General features: G+C 32.6%; 1 protein-coding gene and 1 long non-coding RNA gene across 3 annotated transcripts; one reads left to right on the top strand and one right to left on the bottom strand.

The window, feature by feature from the left end:
* Positions 1-1,919: 1,919 nt before the first annotated feature.
* LOC111410195 (transcription factor GTE7-like) lies at positions 1,920-4,873 on the bottom strand. Of its 2 annotated transcripts, XR_002705623.1 has the most exons (4): positions 3,075-4,873; positions 2,742-2,958; positions 2,471-2,632; positions 1,920-2,362 (listed from the first exon to the last, which is right to left on the bottom strand). XR_002705623.1 is itself a non-coding variant. In XM_023040437.1 (3 exons), the coding sequence occupies exons 1-3, from the start codon at positions 4,614-4,616 to the stop codon at positions 2,574-2,576; spliced, it is 1,818 nt and encodes a 605-aa protein (XP_022896205.1). In that variant the 5' UTR covers positions 4,617-4,873; the 3' UTR covers positions 1,921-2,573. The 2 variants fall into 2 exon arrangements, 1 of the variants encoding a protein (XP_022896205.1); XM_023040437.1 differs by having other exon boundaries at positions 1,921-2,632.
* A 477-nt stretch (positions 4,874-5,350) lies between these two features.
* LOC111410196 lies at positions 5,351-6,775 on the top strand. Its single transcript, XR_002705624.1, has 3 exons — positions 5,351-5,572; positions 6,121-6,245; positions 6,453-6,775. It is a non-coding gene; the product is annotated as an uncharacterized LOC111410196 (long non-coding RNA).
* The last annotated feature ends 8,000 nt before the right edge of the window (positions 6,776-14,775 follow it).

Here is a 14,775-nt window from a genome sequence, read left to right as displayed (position 1 = left end):
TATATATATATATATATATATATATATGATAAACAATAAATTTAATATTCAATATTATTAATATAATATTGTTTTTAAAAATGAATAAGAATTAATATATTTAAATTTAATTATAAACTTTTCATATTAAAATTTTATAATTTAATAAAAAAAAGATATTTTTCACAAAAATAAATGAATGAAAAAAGAAAAAAAAAGTTACAAAAATTCAATTTAATTTTTTTCATAGAAAATAGAGATAAGCAATAAAGGTGCGTTTGATTATCAATATTTTTCAAAAATGTATTTTTCATATAAATTTCTACTTCTATGCTATTTGATTGATATTTTTTCCATGGGAAATATTTTTTTAATTTTGCATCACATGACCATATTTTTCTCAAAATTAAAGAAAATATTTTCTTGAAGGGGAGAATGATTTTATTTTTCAGAAAATTCATTCTCTGTTTCTCTATCTCATTTACCCACTAATAAACACTGAACAAATTTAATACTTTTTACGTTGAAAACTAAATCAATCATACATTTAATTGACAATTTTCATGTAAATAAGTTCTAGGCAATTAAATTACCTAAAATTTATTTTCTTTCAATTTAAATTCTATGTTTGCAATCAAACACACCCTGAGAGAGAGAGATGAAAAATAAATATAATCAATCGAAAAAAATAAATTTTAATAATACATGTCTGTAGAATGTAAAAGGAAAGAAATATTGAAAAAATAAAGACAAAATTGTGAAAGTCTCCAAAATCTCGTGATTAATGAGAAATAAATTTTAAGATTTTATATAAGTATTTTCTACTTAAAAGTTGGTACTCCGAAGTCATTAAAATTTAAATGCCCCAAGACTTAAAAAGTTATAATTGAATATACCATAACTTTTAAAGATTTTTTAAAAGTCTATAAAAGTTTCAAGTGAATACACCGTGACTTTTAGAGATTTCTTAAAAGTTTATTAAAGTCTCATTGAATATATTAATACTTTTAGAGAATCTAAAAAAATCTCAATTGAATACTCCTAAATTTTTTAAATCCCCAAACATCAATAGAAGTCTCAATTAAATACACATTTTAAAGAGAAACTTTACGAAATATACGTTCTATTTATTCACTTTACATAATAGAATAATTTTCTTAAAGAGATTTATCAGTAAAAATAGTTAAATAGACCAAAAATATTATACACTATTATATTATTATTAGTCATATTTATACCAAAAAAATTATGCACGTATTCTTAACAATTTTTAAGTTGCAAAATTACCCCACCTAGATACAATGTGTATATTGGAAGTTTCCCTTTTCAAGATAAAAACTTAAATTTTTAATGGAAAAAAGGGTATAGGAAAAAAAAGAGGGAGACGCTTTATCATCTGATGATAATTAACCCTAATTTAAGGTGAATAGTGCTACATAGCATTATTCAAAACAAAAATAGCAAAATTCTAATTTACGAGCCCGGCCTTTACCTCCCAACCCCCACACCATAGTCTAATCCTAGCTCTCACCTCCTTGCCTCTCCACAAGCGTTTCTAGATAACGTTATCTAACGCAACTAAATTAACGCCGATTTAGATGACAACATATTGTGTTCAATTAACTCTATATTCTTAAAATTAAATAAATATATCATTTAATGTCATGTATTTCACCACTTAAGTACCTGTTTTACAACCATTATTTTGAAAAATAAATAAATAAAAATTAAATAGTAATTTTTGGAAAAATGTGTGATTAATTCTTCCATCGTTCTCTTTGGCACTTCTAAAATTGAGTTGGGAATACAAGATGGGAAAGATCAAAGGAGGTTATTTTTACAATTTTTTTTCTATTTATTTAATTTACTTTATTTTTAATTTTATTTAGCAATGTTAAATCATAATTGGACAATATCTGAAGCTACATTTAAGAGAGTGGAACTCCAATCTTTCTCTAATGTTATAAATTAATCCAAACAAAAACAATAATAGTTTCTTCATAATCCGTGAAATACATTTCACATGTGGAGTACACGGAGCAGAACCAAGTATTAAACTCCCAAAACCATCATTGAACAGAATTCCTAGAATGCTAATGATCTTAAGACAAGTGAAAAATGTTCATTGGATGCTATATCATGACTGTAAAAACTGTACAAGAATTCACATTAGCTCTCTAAATTTTTCTTGTTTCAAGTCAAAAATCCAAAATTTAACAGGACTTGGGAAACATGAATACGATGAACCAAAAATCCTCACCCAGTGGAGCTCATTAAAGTCTTCTTCCTAGTTTAATCTTGATTAATCCACGTCACTGCAAGATCTTTTACTCTGTGGAGATCACTATCTAAACTTCCATCAATCTTCGTACTCATAAAGAAGCTGCAACCAACACGAAGTGAAAGATGAGTCATGATTTTCAGCCCATCATCATATTCAGAGAGAGAGAGAGAGGAGGAAATTTCGAAAACCATAATGATGTTTATGTACCTCAACAAGAAACATTCTATTGTACACAAACAACACTAGGCGAAGGCGCAATATTTCGATCCAAAACCAGTTAATTTTTAGCAAATTACTCAAAACAAAAATGTCAGGACTGCACACCATCTGCATCAGAGTCACTACCAGTGGAACTCCCAGAATCAGAATCTGTAAAAGAAAGCTCAAATTAATGAGCACTCCATGAACAATGTCTTTTGATATCGGAATTCCAAGGAAGAAATTCCTCAACACAGTGTAGAAACGCAAGAATCAGTACCACTGGAAGATGAGGAACTGCTACTTGAGCTGCTGGAACTGCTGGAGTCACTAGAGGCATTACCATGATCGCGGTCTTGATCATGACCACCTCCTTCATCCTTCTCAATCTCCACATGAGGAAAGTTTGTAGCAGGCATATCGTCATCAATGTCCACATCCTCATCCTCGTTCTTTTTAGGCCTATTTTCCAAATCATTCCCCTCGCCCATTCCATTCTGAAATATATAAACAGCATGTGAACTTCGATATTTCCCAAATGCAAATCAGGAAAGAAAATAAAATAATATATCCTGGTCATTCAGATACAAATGAAATGTGAATAGAGCATTACCGTATCAGCTTCAGCAATGGAAGAAGTCGGTGCAGCAGTATAATTGTTGTTCATCATTAAAGCTTGCCGCTTTGTCTTGCTCACCATCTTCTTCCAGTTAGTCACGAACCGATCAAGTTCCCAAAGAGTCTCAGTGTCAAGGGCTTCAATATCGAGCTCAATTTCATCGCCATCTTGCGCCAAATGTTCATTCCTCTTCCTGATAATCTGAACCAATTGTGGCATTTTCTCCTGAGGTAAACTCTGCAACCCAAGCCCAAGCTTATGTTTTTCTTCCATACTCATATCCCTCTTATTTGGATCCTTCGCTCTGGGCTTTGGCTGCTTCACTGTTGGCCCTCTTACCACTCTCTGTTCCACTACTGGCAGGGGGGCTATCACAGGAGAAGCGGTTTCCTCCCGAATTGGATGATCCATTGGCTGAGGATGATAAGAAGGCGTCGAAGAACTCGAATGTGTATGCATTGGTGCTGTCTCAGGTTTCTTTGGCATTTGAGGATCTGGGACCGGACTTGCCCGTGGTTTATATTTTTTCCCCATACCAGGGGATGCAATAATCTGATTATTATTATCCCATGAACTGCCTTGCAATTCTTCATTAACCGAAAATTGCAGTTCATCATTAGCCCGAAATGCTTGAAATTCTCTCTCTCTACTTTGCATATAAAAACGGTCAATCTTTTCTTGAATCGGCCTAAACAATTCCTCAAACCGTGCTAATAACTGCTCCGCCAGAACATGGACCTGATCGGTTTTCGGATTATACAACAGAGCATTATTAAAAGTCAGTCTCACATCTGCGGCAAACTCAAGAGGCGTAGTATACAGATCCTTGGCAAGAATTGACTTTACCGTCCCAAGATCCATAGGCTGCTTAACAATCTGATGATAATCAAGAAGCCCCAAGCCCGCTGCATCAACAGGTGTATTGAAAATCCACCCATTCTTGCGTTTCATCAATTTAGTCAAAATCTGCTTGCATTGTTTCAACATATCTTGGTAATTAATCACAGGCTCCAAACCAAAATTTCCCTTATCTAATCTACTGGACAGCATATTAGGGTCTTTATTAGATACGAACGAAGCTCCAGGCCGCTTATGGCCCCGCAATTTCTTTGATTTCCCACTAGATCTTGAATGGTTGTTGATGTTGAATTGACCCGAATCTATTCGGGCACGGAACTCTCGGATCTGTTCAAGCTCTGCAGCCAAGCGTCTGCGGAAATCGAGGAGCTCAGATTTTGAGTACGATGAGACATTGTAGGTCAAAAATTCGCCATGATTAAATCCGCTACGGCTTGTCGACGTCTGGTTGAAGGAGTAACCATCGTCGGAGGCAGTCTGTGTGACGACGGGGGAATCATCATTATAACGCCCAGCTGATCCTCCGTTGGTGGCTACATGGTGGAATTGTTTTTGCTTTTTCTTCGGGTTAGAATTAGGTTTAGGGTTTGCATTCAGTCGAGAATTCGAACTCGAAATCTTCTTCCCCATGTGGACCCAGCTAGATTCATTCTGACTAGCAAACAAAGCTGACGCCATAATTGCAACGGCGCAGCTCAGCTCCGGCGAATCTCCAACAAAATCTTTCCAAAAACATATATACAATCTTTTTCAATTGAAAACGACTCAAACGCCACGCGCTAACCAGAATCTTCGCCGAACTTTAAAAACTCCGATCACCAGTCGCCGGCCGCTAGCCGTGGAAAGATGGATACGAAAAATTGCGGAGGTGTAAGGAAAAATCGTGCGGGTGTAAAGATTGGGTTTTTGCCGGAATGAGCGAGAATTGGAGTGGGATCGCAGGCTTCTTAAAGGCGGTGAGATCTGCCCAGAAAAATTACGGGCAGTTTTTGGGCCGTCGATGTTCCAGGAGTAGATGATCGATGGGTGGAAATCAATTTCTTTGCAGGCTGACCGGGACATCATTCATGGACGGTTAGATGAGACATACTGTTTGCGTGACATTATCTGAAGCGTCAGATTAGAGTTTAATTGGAGTGAATTTGGGTCACGTGTGGTGAATTTAGGGTTTCATTGAAGTATGGGCCCCACATAGTGGCTAACCTCGAAGGTAAAGAAATTTCGTGACGTGTCAGTTAGATCCCGTCAATGGCAAATTATACAATTAGTCTATGAGTACAGAAAAATAACACAGAATGCGTACAGGAATTTGAAACCGCTGAGTTGGCAGCTTGCGTTTAATTTACACTTTACCAAAAAAACCGGGCCAACTCCAAAACCGGTTTGAAGCCAAAAACTTAACCTGCCTTATCCCCCAAATTGAAATTATTCATGATTCCCCCAAAACCCCAAATCCCGCCCGCAGCTTTCTTTCATCCTGAACCTGAAGATCAAATCTGGCAGCCTGTGATTGTTCCCGCCGGTAAACTAACTGCCGCACACCGTTGGTCTTAGCTTGAAGACGAAAGCCCACCGAAACCCAACATCGAAATCCTATTTGAAGACGGAAGTCGAAACGTAGATGATGGACAAAGGTATTTTACTTCTTGGTTCTAGATAGGTTAGCTCATACATTGAAGTAGTAGTCGAAACATAGATTACGTATGCCACAAGTAGCTCTCGGAAAGAAAAAATGATATATAGGAATCAGATTCCGAAGATAAAGCTTACAGGATTTATAACATCAATTATTTCACATGCCTATGATTCAACAAACTTCCCACCTATATAATTAATAACCTTCAGCTACAATTGAACTCAGACCACCAGCAAAGAAAAGAAAGTCAGAAGTTAGTGTCCACTGCCATTTCGACAAGGAGCCAAGAGAAATATATAGTACATAAAAATACTTAATAGTTGAATTTGTAGCCAATTTAGAGGCCAAATGATGGTGAAAAAATATCCATATTTTACTCAATTTAAGTGCAAGAGTGTAGTAAAATAGTATCTTCATTATAGAAATTCATAAATAATTTTTTTTTTTTTTCCCATCTGAGGCAGGTTAATTAATGTTAGTGGCAGCGTCTTGGTTTTGGTTACATATAATTTGCAACTTCTAACAAAATTAAAATTTTTTTTGCAGGAAAAGAGATTATGAAAGATGAGAATCATGATTTGTTGGTAGAATGTGATAACGAGAACACAATGGCCAATTTGAACACACTGGACAACGGACAATTAGGAAAAGATGCTGCAACTACACCCGAGGTGGGTATGATGTTTAATAGTGAAAAATAGATGTTGGAATTCTACAAAAGATATACTTATACCGTAGATTTTCCAGTGAGGATAATGTCGTGTGGCATCTTTTATACTGTGCCAGTTTCTTATTTTACCATTCAGCAGATACATTTCAATACAAATTGTCTTGTAGAATCATAGCAACCTAAAATTATCACACTTTGTTTTCTGTAGAACCAACTCTCTCAGCTGCATGACTTGTTGACGTTGTTCAATGACTTGTTGGGTGCAGTAATTTAAGGTCACATTCTCATTTTCTGGAAATTCACGTCACCTGGACAATTGTTTTACTGGATTTGAATGACGCTAGTGAATGCATAAACCCCAAAGTTTATGTAACTTGTTTGTGGTGAACTGGGCTGATTTGAACAACTTAGCTTGGTTGTGATGTAATTGGCTTATTTATTTATTTTCCTTTTTTCAGTCAATTGTATATTTGAACAACTTTTTCTATCATTGATTTTTATTAATTTTAGCATAATTTAGGATTTTGATAATCAAAAACCTTATAGTTAATTGTTACTCCATTATGGTTGGCACTGGTGATATCAGAATGATCGATCATGAAGTCCATTATTGTGTCATAAATTTTTTATCAGTAAATTGATGAGTCAAAACTACATAAATTTATATCATACAACGTAGGATTATATCATTTCGAATTTTATTTATTATTGTGTCTTTTTCACCCAAATACTCTAATAATTAAAGTATTATTGCCCCATGAATCCAGTTTCTAATCAATCCCATGATCAGTCAACTTGCTCCATCTCGATATTGATGGGAGTTTAAGTGATCTGCATTGAATCCAATATAACTAGGCACCAGCAATTTTCCGGAACAAAGATTTTCAAAAACTTAAAGTTCATTCCAATGACAAATATGCCATGCAAATACGTAATCACAGCAACGGCCAATCTGCATAAGTTAGAATCCTCAAGTCACAACGAAAATGTCAAAATCTTTCCACAATTTTTATGCATCTTCCACAAATTCATGTCGTATAAGAAACATACATGAAACATAAATCCACGCCATTAATATATTACAATGGTTCACAAGACAAACAATGATAAGAAGCTTAAATCCAACCCGTTAATATATCACAATGATTTGCAAAATAGTAAACTTATGTCCAACGCTCGAACGAAGTTGACAAAATTAACCGTTGTACATTAAAGCCTACTAAATTCAAGAACTTCGTACGTCAGAAAAGAAACTAATTTTTGTAAGTTTGTACGTTGCAAACAAGACATATAGAAAATACTTGACATCACCCATTCAAGTCGGCCCCTTTTCTTTCTCATCGCATTGGAAAATTCCTTTTCCTTTGCGAAATATTACGTGCAATGATATATTGATGTCTCGTTTCTCGATAATTTGAGCTAGACTGTCAAAGATTCTTGGCAAGTCTTCATATTCTTCGTTGGGCTTATGATTCACCGCTTCATTAACGGTACTCGATTCCCCACTTAAATCTTTATTTTTCACCTAGTTGAAATACCCATAGACGTTACTACACGTGAGAACAAGTGCCCTTTGTTTCCAGTATCCCGTTCGATCTCAAAATATTTTCGAAATCCGCATTTACATGAAAGGCATCTAAGTTTTGTTTGGCATTGTCCAAGGTAGTGAGTGTTACATCTACAGCCGTGACAAACTCCAAAATTCCTTCCTCTCATTCTAATCAACTGTTGAATAAATAAATAAACTATCATGAATGCAACTGAATTACGGAATCCCACTTTGGAACATATGTTCAAAATAGAGCGAATAATTAGTCATGGATGACTCTATCTAAATGAACTAGACAATGAATAAATCATAACCATTATATTCTAGTCATGCAGTGCTATAACAACTCAAACTTAAGACTGTACCTCGATCCTCAATAACAATAGAGGTAAAACGTGGATGTTCTCCATCGCAAACATTTTCCTTTGTTTGATTAAGAAGTTGAAAAATGACAAAAGTTGTAGTCAACATAGATATAACTCTAAAATTCTAAACCTCTACGTCATTCCAAATCATGTTTTTTCCCTATCAGAATAGGTATATACACAGCCAACCTACATATGAGAAATCTTCATTCCTAAACCCAACAACTCCCGCATCAAACATAATTCGACTCCTTTGACACGAAATACGAGAAATTCGAACTACGTCTACAACCAAGAATCTTCATTCTAAGACCCAAAGAATCACACATGGTATCTTGTATAAGAAGTTAGGAACTTATTTCTTACATAAGAAGCAAGCGAAAGAACCTTGTGAACCGGTACCGGGGCTGTGAAGGCAAGACCCGAAATCGCTTGTGGGAGATTTTATTCGCGTGCCAAAACAAGATTTTTTTCGCATACCAAAACAATGGGACAGATAAGTCTTGCGATGAATGCTCTTCCCCCGCATCGGAAGGCGTGTTGAAAAATAATAGCAAATAATAGTGTTACCGTAATATATATTTGGGCAGAGTAACGACGTTTGGATGGTTTTGAACGGTCGAGGCAAGAGTTCGACTCTTTCTCCTTAAAACGATAATGCCCCGCACTGGTACTAACGGTATTGCAGCACTCGTTTTCCAAGATACAACGACCTCGTCTTGTAATAGTAGTACTCCAAATTACAAGACCCGACGAACTCGTAAAGTTTAGATCTCTCCACACACACTGGATGAGTGAAATGCACGAAAAGTAATTTTCGAGAACTGAATTATAAGAACAGAAATTATACAGGGACAAAGGGATAATTTCGGGAGAGTAGAAAATCAATTCTGATTTTTTGGAATGAATAAAAATCGAGGTATGAGGGCCTATTTATAGATGTTGAAAGGTTGTGTCCCAACAGACACAACTGCCGAAAAGTTGTGTCCAAAAGACACAAATGGTTTGGACAGTCAACAGCCACTTTGGACAGTCAACCGTCACTTGGACAGTCAATCGCCACTTTGATAGTCAACCGTCACTTGGACAGTCAACCCGCTAAATTCTAGAAGCACCATACCACGTGTCACACGCAGAAAATTCGGGGAAGGAAAAAAAAGTTAATAACATAAAATATATTATTATTATAATAATAAAATAATATAATTAAATGTTATTTTACTAAAAAATATATATCAGCTTGGTCCAAGCCCACGACCCACGACCCGTGACCATGACCGTGCCGTGCCGACAGGTCGGACTGACGGCGACGGCGGCGCGCGCGTGTGAGTTTTGGCTTAACCTACTAGCATGTAAGTTCTCTCCCCCTCTAAAACTATTGGTACCCCTTGGGGCCCAAACCCAAGTCTCAAACTTGAGCTATATAAGGTGGTTTATATTCTTTTAGTTTTCCTATATGGGATTGGTATTTTCCAATTTCCCACCTATTTTATTTCAACATCAAGTGGGTATCTTTTAGACTTAATTTCTCATTCACCCTAAATTGGTTTTGAGAAAATAAATATACCATATTAATCTACTCATGGAGTAGAACACATTCAGCCAAAGAAATTTTATTTCCGATTAACGGGACCCACTAAATTAATTGGTCAAAAGTTGGTCAAACCAACTAATTAAAACCAATTTTTCCAACAAGGCGAAGATAATCATTGGGTTGCTGGATTTGCTTCGGTCTCCGGATGAAGAAAGTGGAGGGGAGGCTCTTTGATTTGGGGAAGGTTGTGTGATTTGGGGTTTTGAGGGAATCGTGAATAATTTCAATTTGGGGAGAAGGCAGGTTAAGGCCCTATTTGGGAGGGATTTTGAAAATTAATTTTTTGACCGTTAAAAGAAAAGTGGGGTTCACCTGTGAGAGAAGAAGTCAAAAATTACGGCTAGAATAGTGAAATAACGGTCAAAAATCAATTTTCTGGGGTAAAAAATTCCTCCCAAATAGGCTGTAAGTTTTTGGGTTCAAATCGATTTTGGAGTTGGCCCGATTTTTTGGGTTCACTTTTTGGGTAAATTAAATGCAAGCTGCCAACTCAGCAGTTTCAAATTCCTGTACGCATTCTGTGCTATTTTTCTGTACGCATAGACTAATTGAAAATATATTGATGAATAGTAATATGTTGGAAAATGTATGGTTACAAAATAAAAAATTTAAATTTGTATAAAATTATTTTATAGAAGAATGTATAATTAAAAATAAGTTTTGAAAAAATAAATTTTGAAAATGAACATACTTCGAATTTTATGCTTTGTTTCACTTTTCCATCATGTTGGCAACTGGGCTTGGTCAAGGCACGTGGATAGAGCGATCTTCTTCAGTGATAATTTTAAAATATTTAATTTTGTGCTTTAAAGATAATCTACTAAATTAAATTATTGGGAATTGATATTTATCATTTTGGATTGAAATTAATATAAGGAGAGAAATTAATATTCAATTATATCAAAAATTAAAAAAAAATCAGTGACTTACTATTTAATTAAACATTTTGTTCTTACAATTTTTATTTTCCGCCAACGAATCAATTTTTATTTTTCATCAACAAAACTCTTATTAATCTTCATGATTTTCATTATAATTCATGCAATGAGTTTTTATTTTTCTTTAACGGAGCAATTTTTAATCTTCATGCTTTACATTTTAATTCATCCATTAAGTTATTGTTTAATTGAGGTACAAATATTTTAAAGGCTACATTAATATACTAATGATGACATTCAATTAATAAAAAGGAAATTACACGCGGAAATTCAATGACTAACATTCAAATGATTTTTTTTTTTTTTTAATTTTCATCAACAAATCCCTTATTACCAATTTAATTAATATTTATCATTTGATGTAGAATTAATATAAGTGGTGAAATATTTAATTGATATTTATAATTTGGGTTAAAATTAATATAAGGAGTGAAACTGACATTCAATTATTAAAAAAATAATAAAATAAATCAATGGAAATTTAGTGACTTATTATTCAATTAAGTATTTTGTTCTTACAATTTTTATTTTTCATCAGCAAAGCAATTTTTTATTTTTCATCGAGAAAACCCTTATTAATCTTCATGATTTAAATTATAATTCATCCATTGAGTTTTTATTTTTCAATAACAAATCAATTTTTACTTTTCATCAACAAAGCTCTTAGTAATTTTCATGATTTACGTTATAATCCATCCATTAAGTTGTTATTTAATTGAGGTTACAAAATTGAAATGTTGCATTAATGTATTAATGAGGTAACAAATGTGCTAAATGTTGCATATATATATATATATATATATATATATATATATTACACGAAAATTCAATGGCTTGTCTTTCAATTGATTAATTTCCCCTTACATTTTATTTTTTTATCAACAAACTCTTATTAATTAATCTTCATAATTTACATTATAATTTATGCATCAAGTTATTATTTAATTGAAGTTGTCAAATTGAAAGGTTACATTAATATATTAATGAGGTTACAAATATGTTATAGTAAATAACTTCTAATTATTAAGGTTTTTGAGATTGACAATAATCATTTCTACTTCCAATTACTTTTACCCAACGTAAAAATGATTGAGAAACAATTAGTTGATTATTTTATTCTGAAATTTTTTATTTTTAATCAACAAATTTCTTATTAATCTTCATAATTTGCATTATAGTTCCTGCATTAAGTTATTATTTAATTAATATATATCAATTACCTCTATTATTTTAAAACGTGATATTAATAATTCAAAAATAGTACGTACATCATCCATCTATACATAAGACGCGCAACTCACGTGCTTACTAGTAGTTATTAATAAAGTTACTTTGGTAGAAGATTTTAACAAAAAGCTTGACATGATTATATATGGAAGAAAGTGATTTGATGAAAAAATTGACCGTAATTAAAATTGTCCGATGATAAAATGCCACGTGATATTATGTCAGACTTTATGTTCCCGTAATATGATTGCATGATTATTGAAGAAGCCACAAAAATGTCCACTATCGATATGAAGATTGATTGGATATTGATTCAACAATAATAATTTACACATTTAAGAGATAAATTCAATAAATTTGAATGTAAGTAATCTTAAATCATCATTTAAGTTGGTCCATTGAATATTTTACCCCTGTTTGACAATTATTATTTGGGCAAAATGGAGTTTTGATTTGTGATTTATTTTTTATTATTCTTTTATTCATTTTTTGAGAATGTGGTGGTTAAAAAATAAGAATTTTTTTTTTATATTTACGTGTAAAATATTTTATTTCGTGAATGTATGGTTAAAAATGAATATTAGAGACAAGAATTTTGAAATAATGGTTTTCAAATGCTGACTTTATCTCTCTATTTCGTAGATTCAAGATTTATTATAATAACATTCTACAGGATCCACAACAAAGTGTCCATTTTAGAGGGTTTATGCTTCTCATAAAAGAGTTAGGCCCATATGACTTGACTTTTGTTTTTGCTTTTATTTCTTGTGGAAGAACTTTTGAAGTAAATTATCCTAATTTTTGTGAAAATTAATTTTTAAAAGTATTTTCTATTTCAGAAGTGCTTTTAAAGGAAGTTATGTTGGATCAATTTTCTTTAAAAACTCTTCTAACTTAAAAAAAAAACATTTTAACAAAATCAGCCAAACGAGTTCAAAAATTGCTTTTGGGTCATAAAAGTTCGTCTTGATTTTTCAAAAGCCTTATCAAATGGGTCCAATCTCCTTTAAAAGCTATTTAGTGTCTCATCTGGCAGACAAAATACCTTCATAAAAACTATCCCAACTTCTTAGTCTAATAAGTATTTTTTAACTTTTCAAAAATTATGTCAAAAGAGCCATAATAAGCACTTTAACGCACTGCTAGACAAACATTAAAGTTAAGGGTGTAAGCGGTCTGATTTTACCAATTTTTGACAGGTTTTCAAACCAAACCGTTTAAACTGGTTTGAGAAAAACTCAAACCTAAATCAAACCATTTTGAACGGTTTGAAAAAAACTCAAACCTAAACCTAACGGTTTGGTCTGGTTTTAAACCGCCGGTTTCGTCATATATTTTTTTTTTGTCTACTTTTATGTCATCAATTCATTGAATTCAATATATATTTATATCTTACTAGCAATAAATCTAAAATAAACTAAACCCCAGTTTGAACCAAATCTTTGGAACAAAAAAATGAAAATTTGGACCATTATCCCACAAGTCCAGTCGCCTTTATTGACATGCTGTTTCGTGTGTGGGATTTAGCCTCCTCTCCAACAATCATTTTTCTCGTTATGATGATATGAAAAATATGGCTCAAACAGAGACTAAATATATCTATTATAAATTTAAATACCAACTAAATTAAAGAAAAATTATAATAAACCAAAACATAGTTTTCTTTTATTCTTGTTCACATTTTTTAGGCTAATGACGATATAATAACTTTACAATATAAGTTTACTAAATTAGATATAAGGCTCAAAAAATATTATGATGTCCAATAAGACCTTGTGATCATCATATCTAAAAAAAAATGATACTGATTAGACAAAGAGAATAACCAACCACAATAAGAAAGTAATTGTTTATAATATCTAAACATAACAATTGCACAAGTTTACGTTTGTATGATGTTATGAAACGCATTTAATTTCAGATTCTTACCTTAATTTGTTTCAAAAAAATTATTGATCTGAAGCTTTATTCGTAGCAAATATTATCACCGAATGTCTAGGATCTCTTTGTATCCGATTTGGTATAATAGACTACTATTCAACTTTGAAGAAACGTGAAAAATCTGGAAAAAAAGTGTGTGGTGCTGGTGGCTCGAAATTGTGTTCGATGTCGGCTGAAATTCATCTAAATTTTGAAGAGGAAAATGACTTTTGATAGATTATGTTAGTTTTGAAATTATTAGATATATATTAGGATTATTGGATGATGATGATGATGATGATGATGATGATGATGATGATGATAATAATAATAATAATAATAATAATAATATATCTGTATTAGAAATTGACAAAAAATACTCACAAATGAAACTATTGAATTTTACATATTTGGATGAATTTTCAAAAAAAAAATTCATTTTTTCATTTTTTTATTTTTATATATTTTTTCTCCGATCCGGTTTGGTTTTAAACCGCAATTAAAATTCTCAAACCTAAACCAAACCACTTTGAACGGTTTGGTTTGGGTCAAAATCATTTCGTTGATCGGGTCTACGTGGCATCAAATCGACGGTTTCTAAAGTGCGGTTTCGATTCGATTTTTCGGTTTGGCGGTTTTTGCTTACAGTCCTAATTAAAGTTTGTCTACTTAATCCTTGTTTGGACTTTATTAAAATTTTGATGTATTTTTCTTTTTCTTTCTTTCAACCACACACTATTCAAAAAAATAATACTATATGTAAATTTAAAATATTTATTTATTTTTTAATCACATATATATATTAAAAAATTTACTATTTTAAAATACAATTTTTTTTCAAAACCTTATTAAAATGGAGTCCAAACAAGGACTTAGCCCCCGTTTGCCCCCCCCCCCCCCCCCCTCTTTCTTTCTTAAAAAATTGTAATGATTTTTTT

The sequence above is a fragment of the Olea europaea genome, chromosome 15 (assembly GCF_002742605.1).
Source record: "Olea europaea var. sylvestris chromosome 15, O_europaea_v1, whole genome shotgun sequence".
Lineage (NCBI taxonomy): Eukaryota > Viridiplantae > Streptophyta > Magnoliopsida > Lamiales > Oleaceae > Olea > Olea europaea.
The sequence above is the reverse complement of the archived record's forward strand: the minus strand, read 5'-3'. Positions and strand labels throughout refer to the sequence as shown.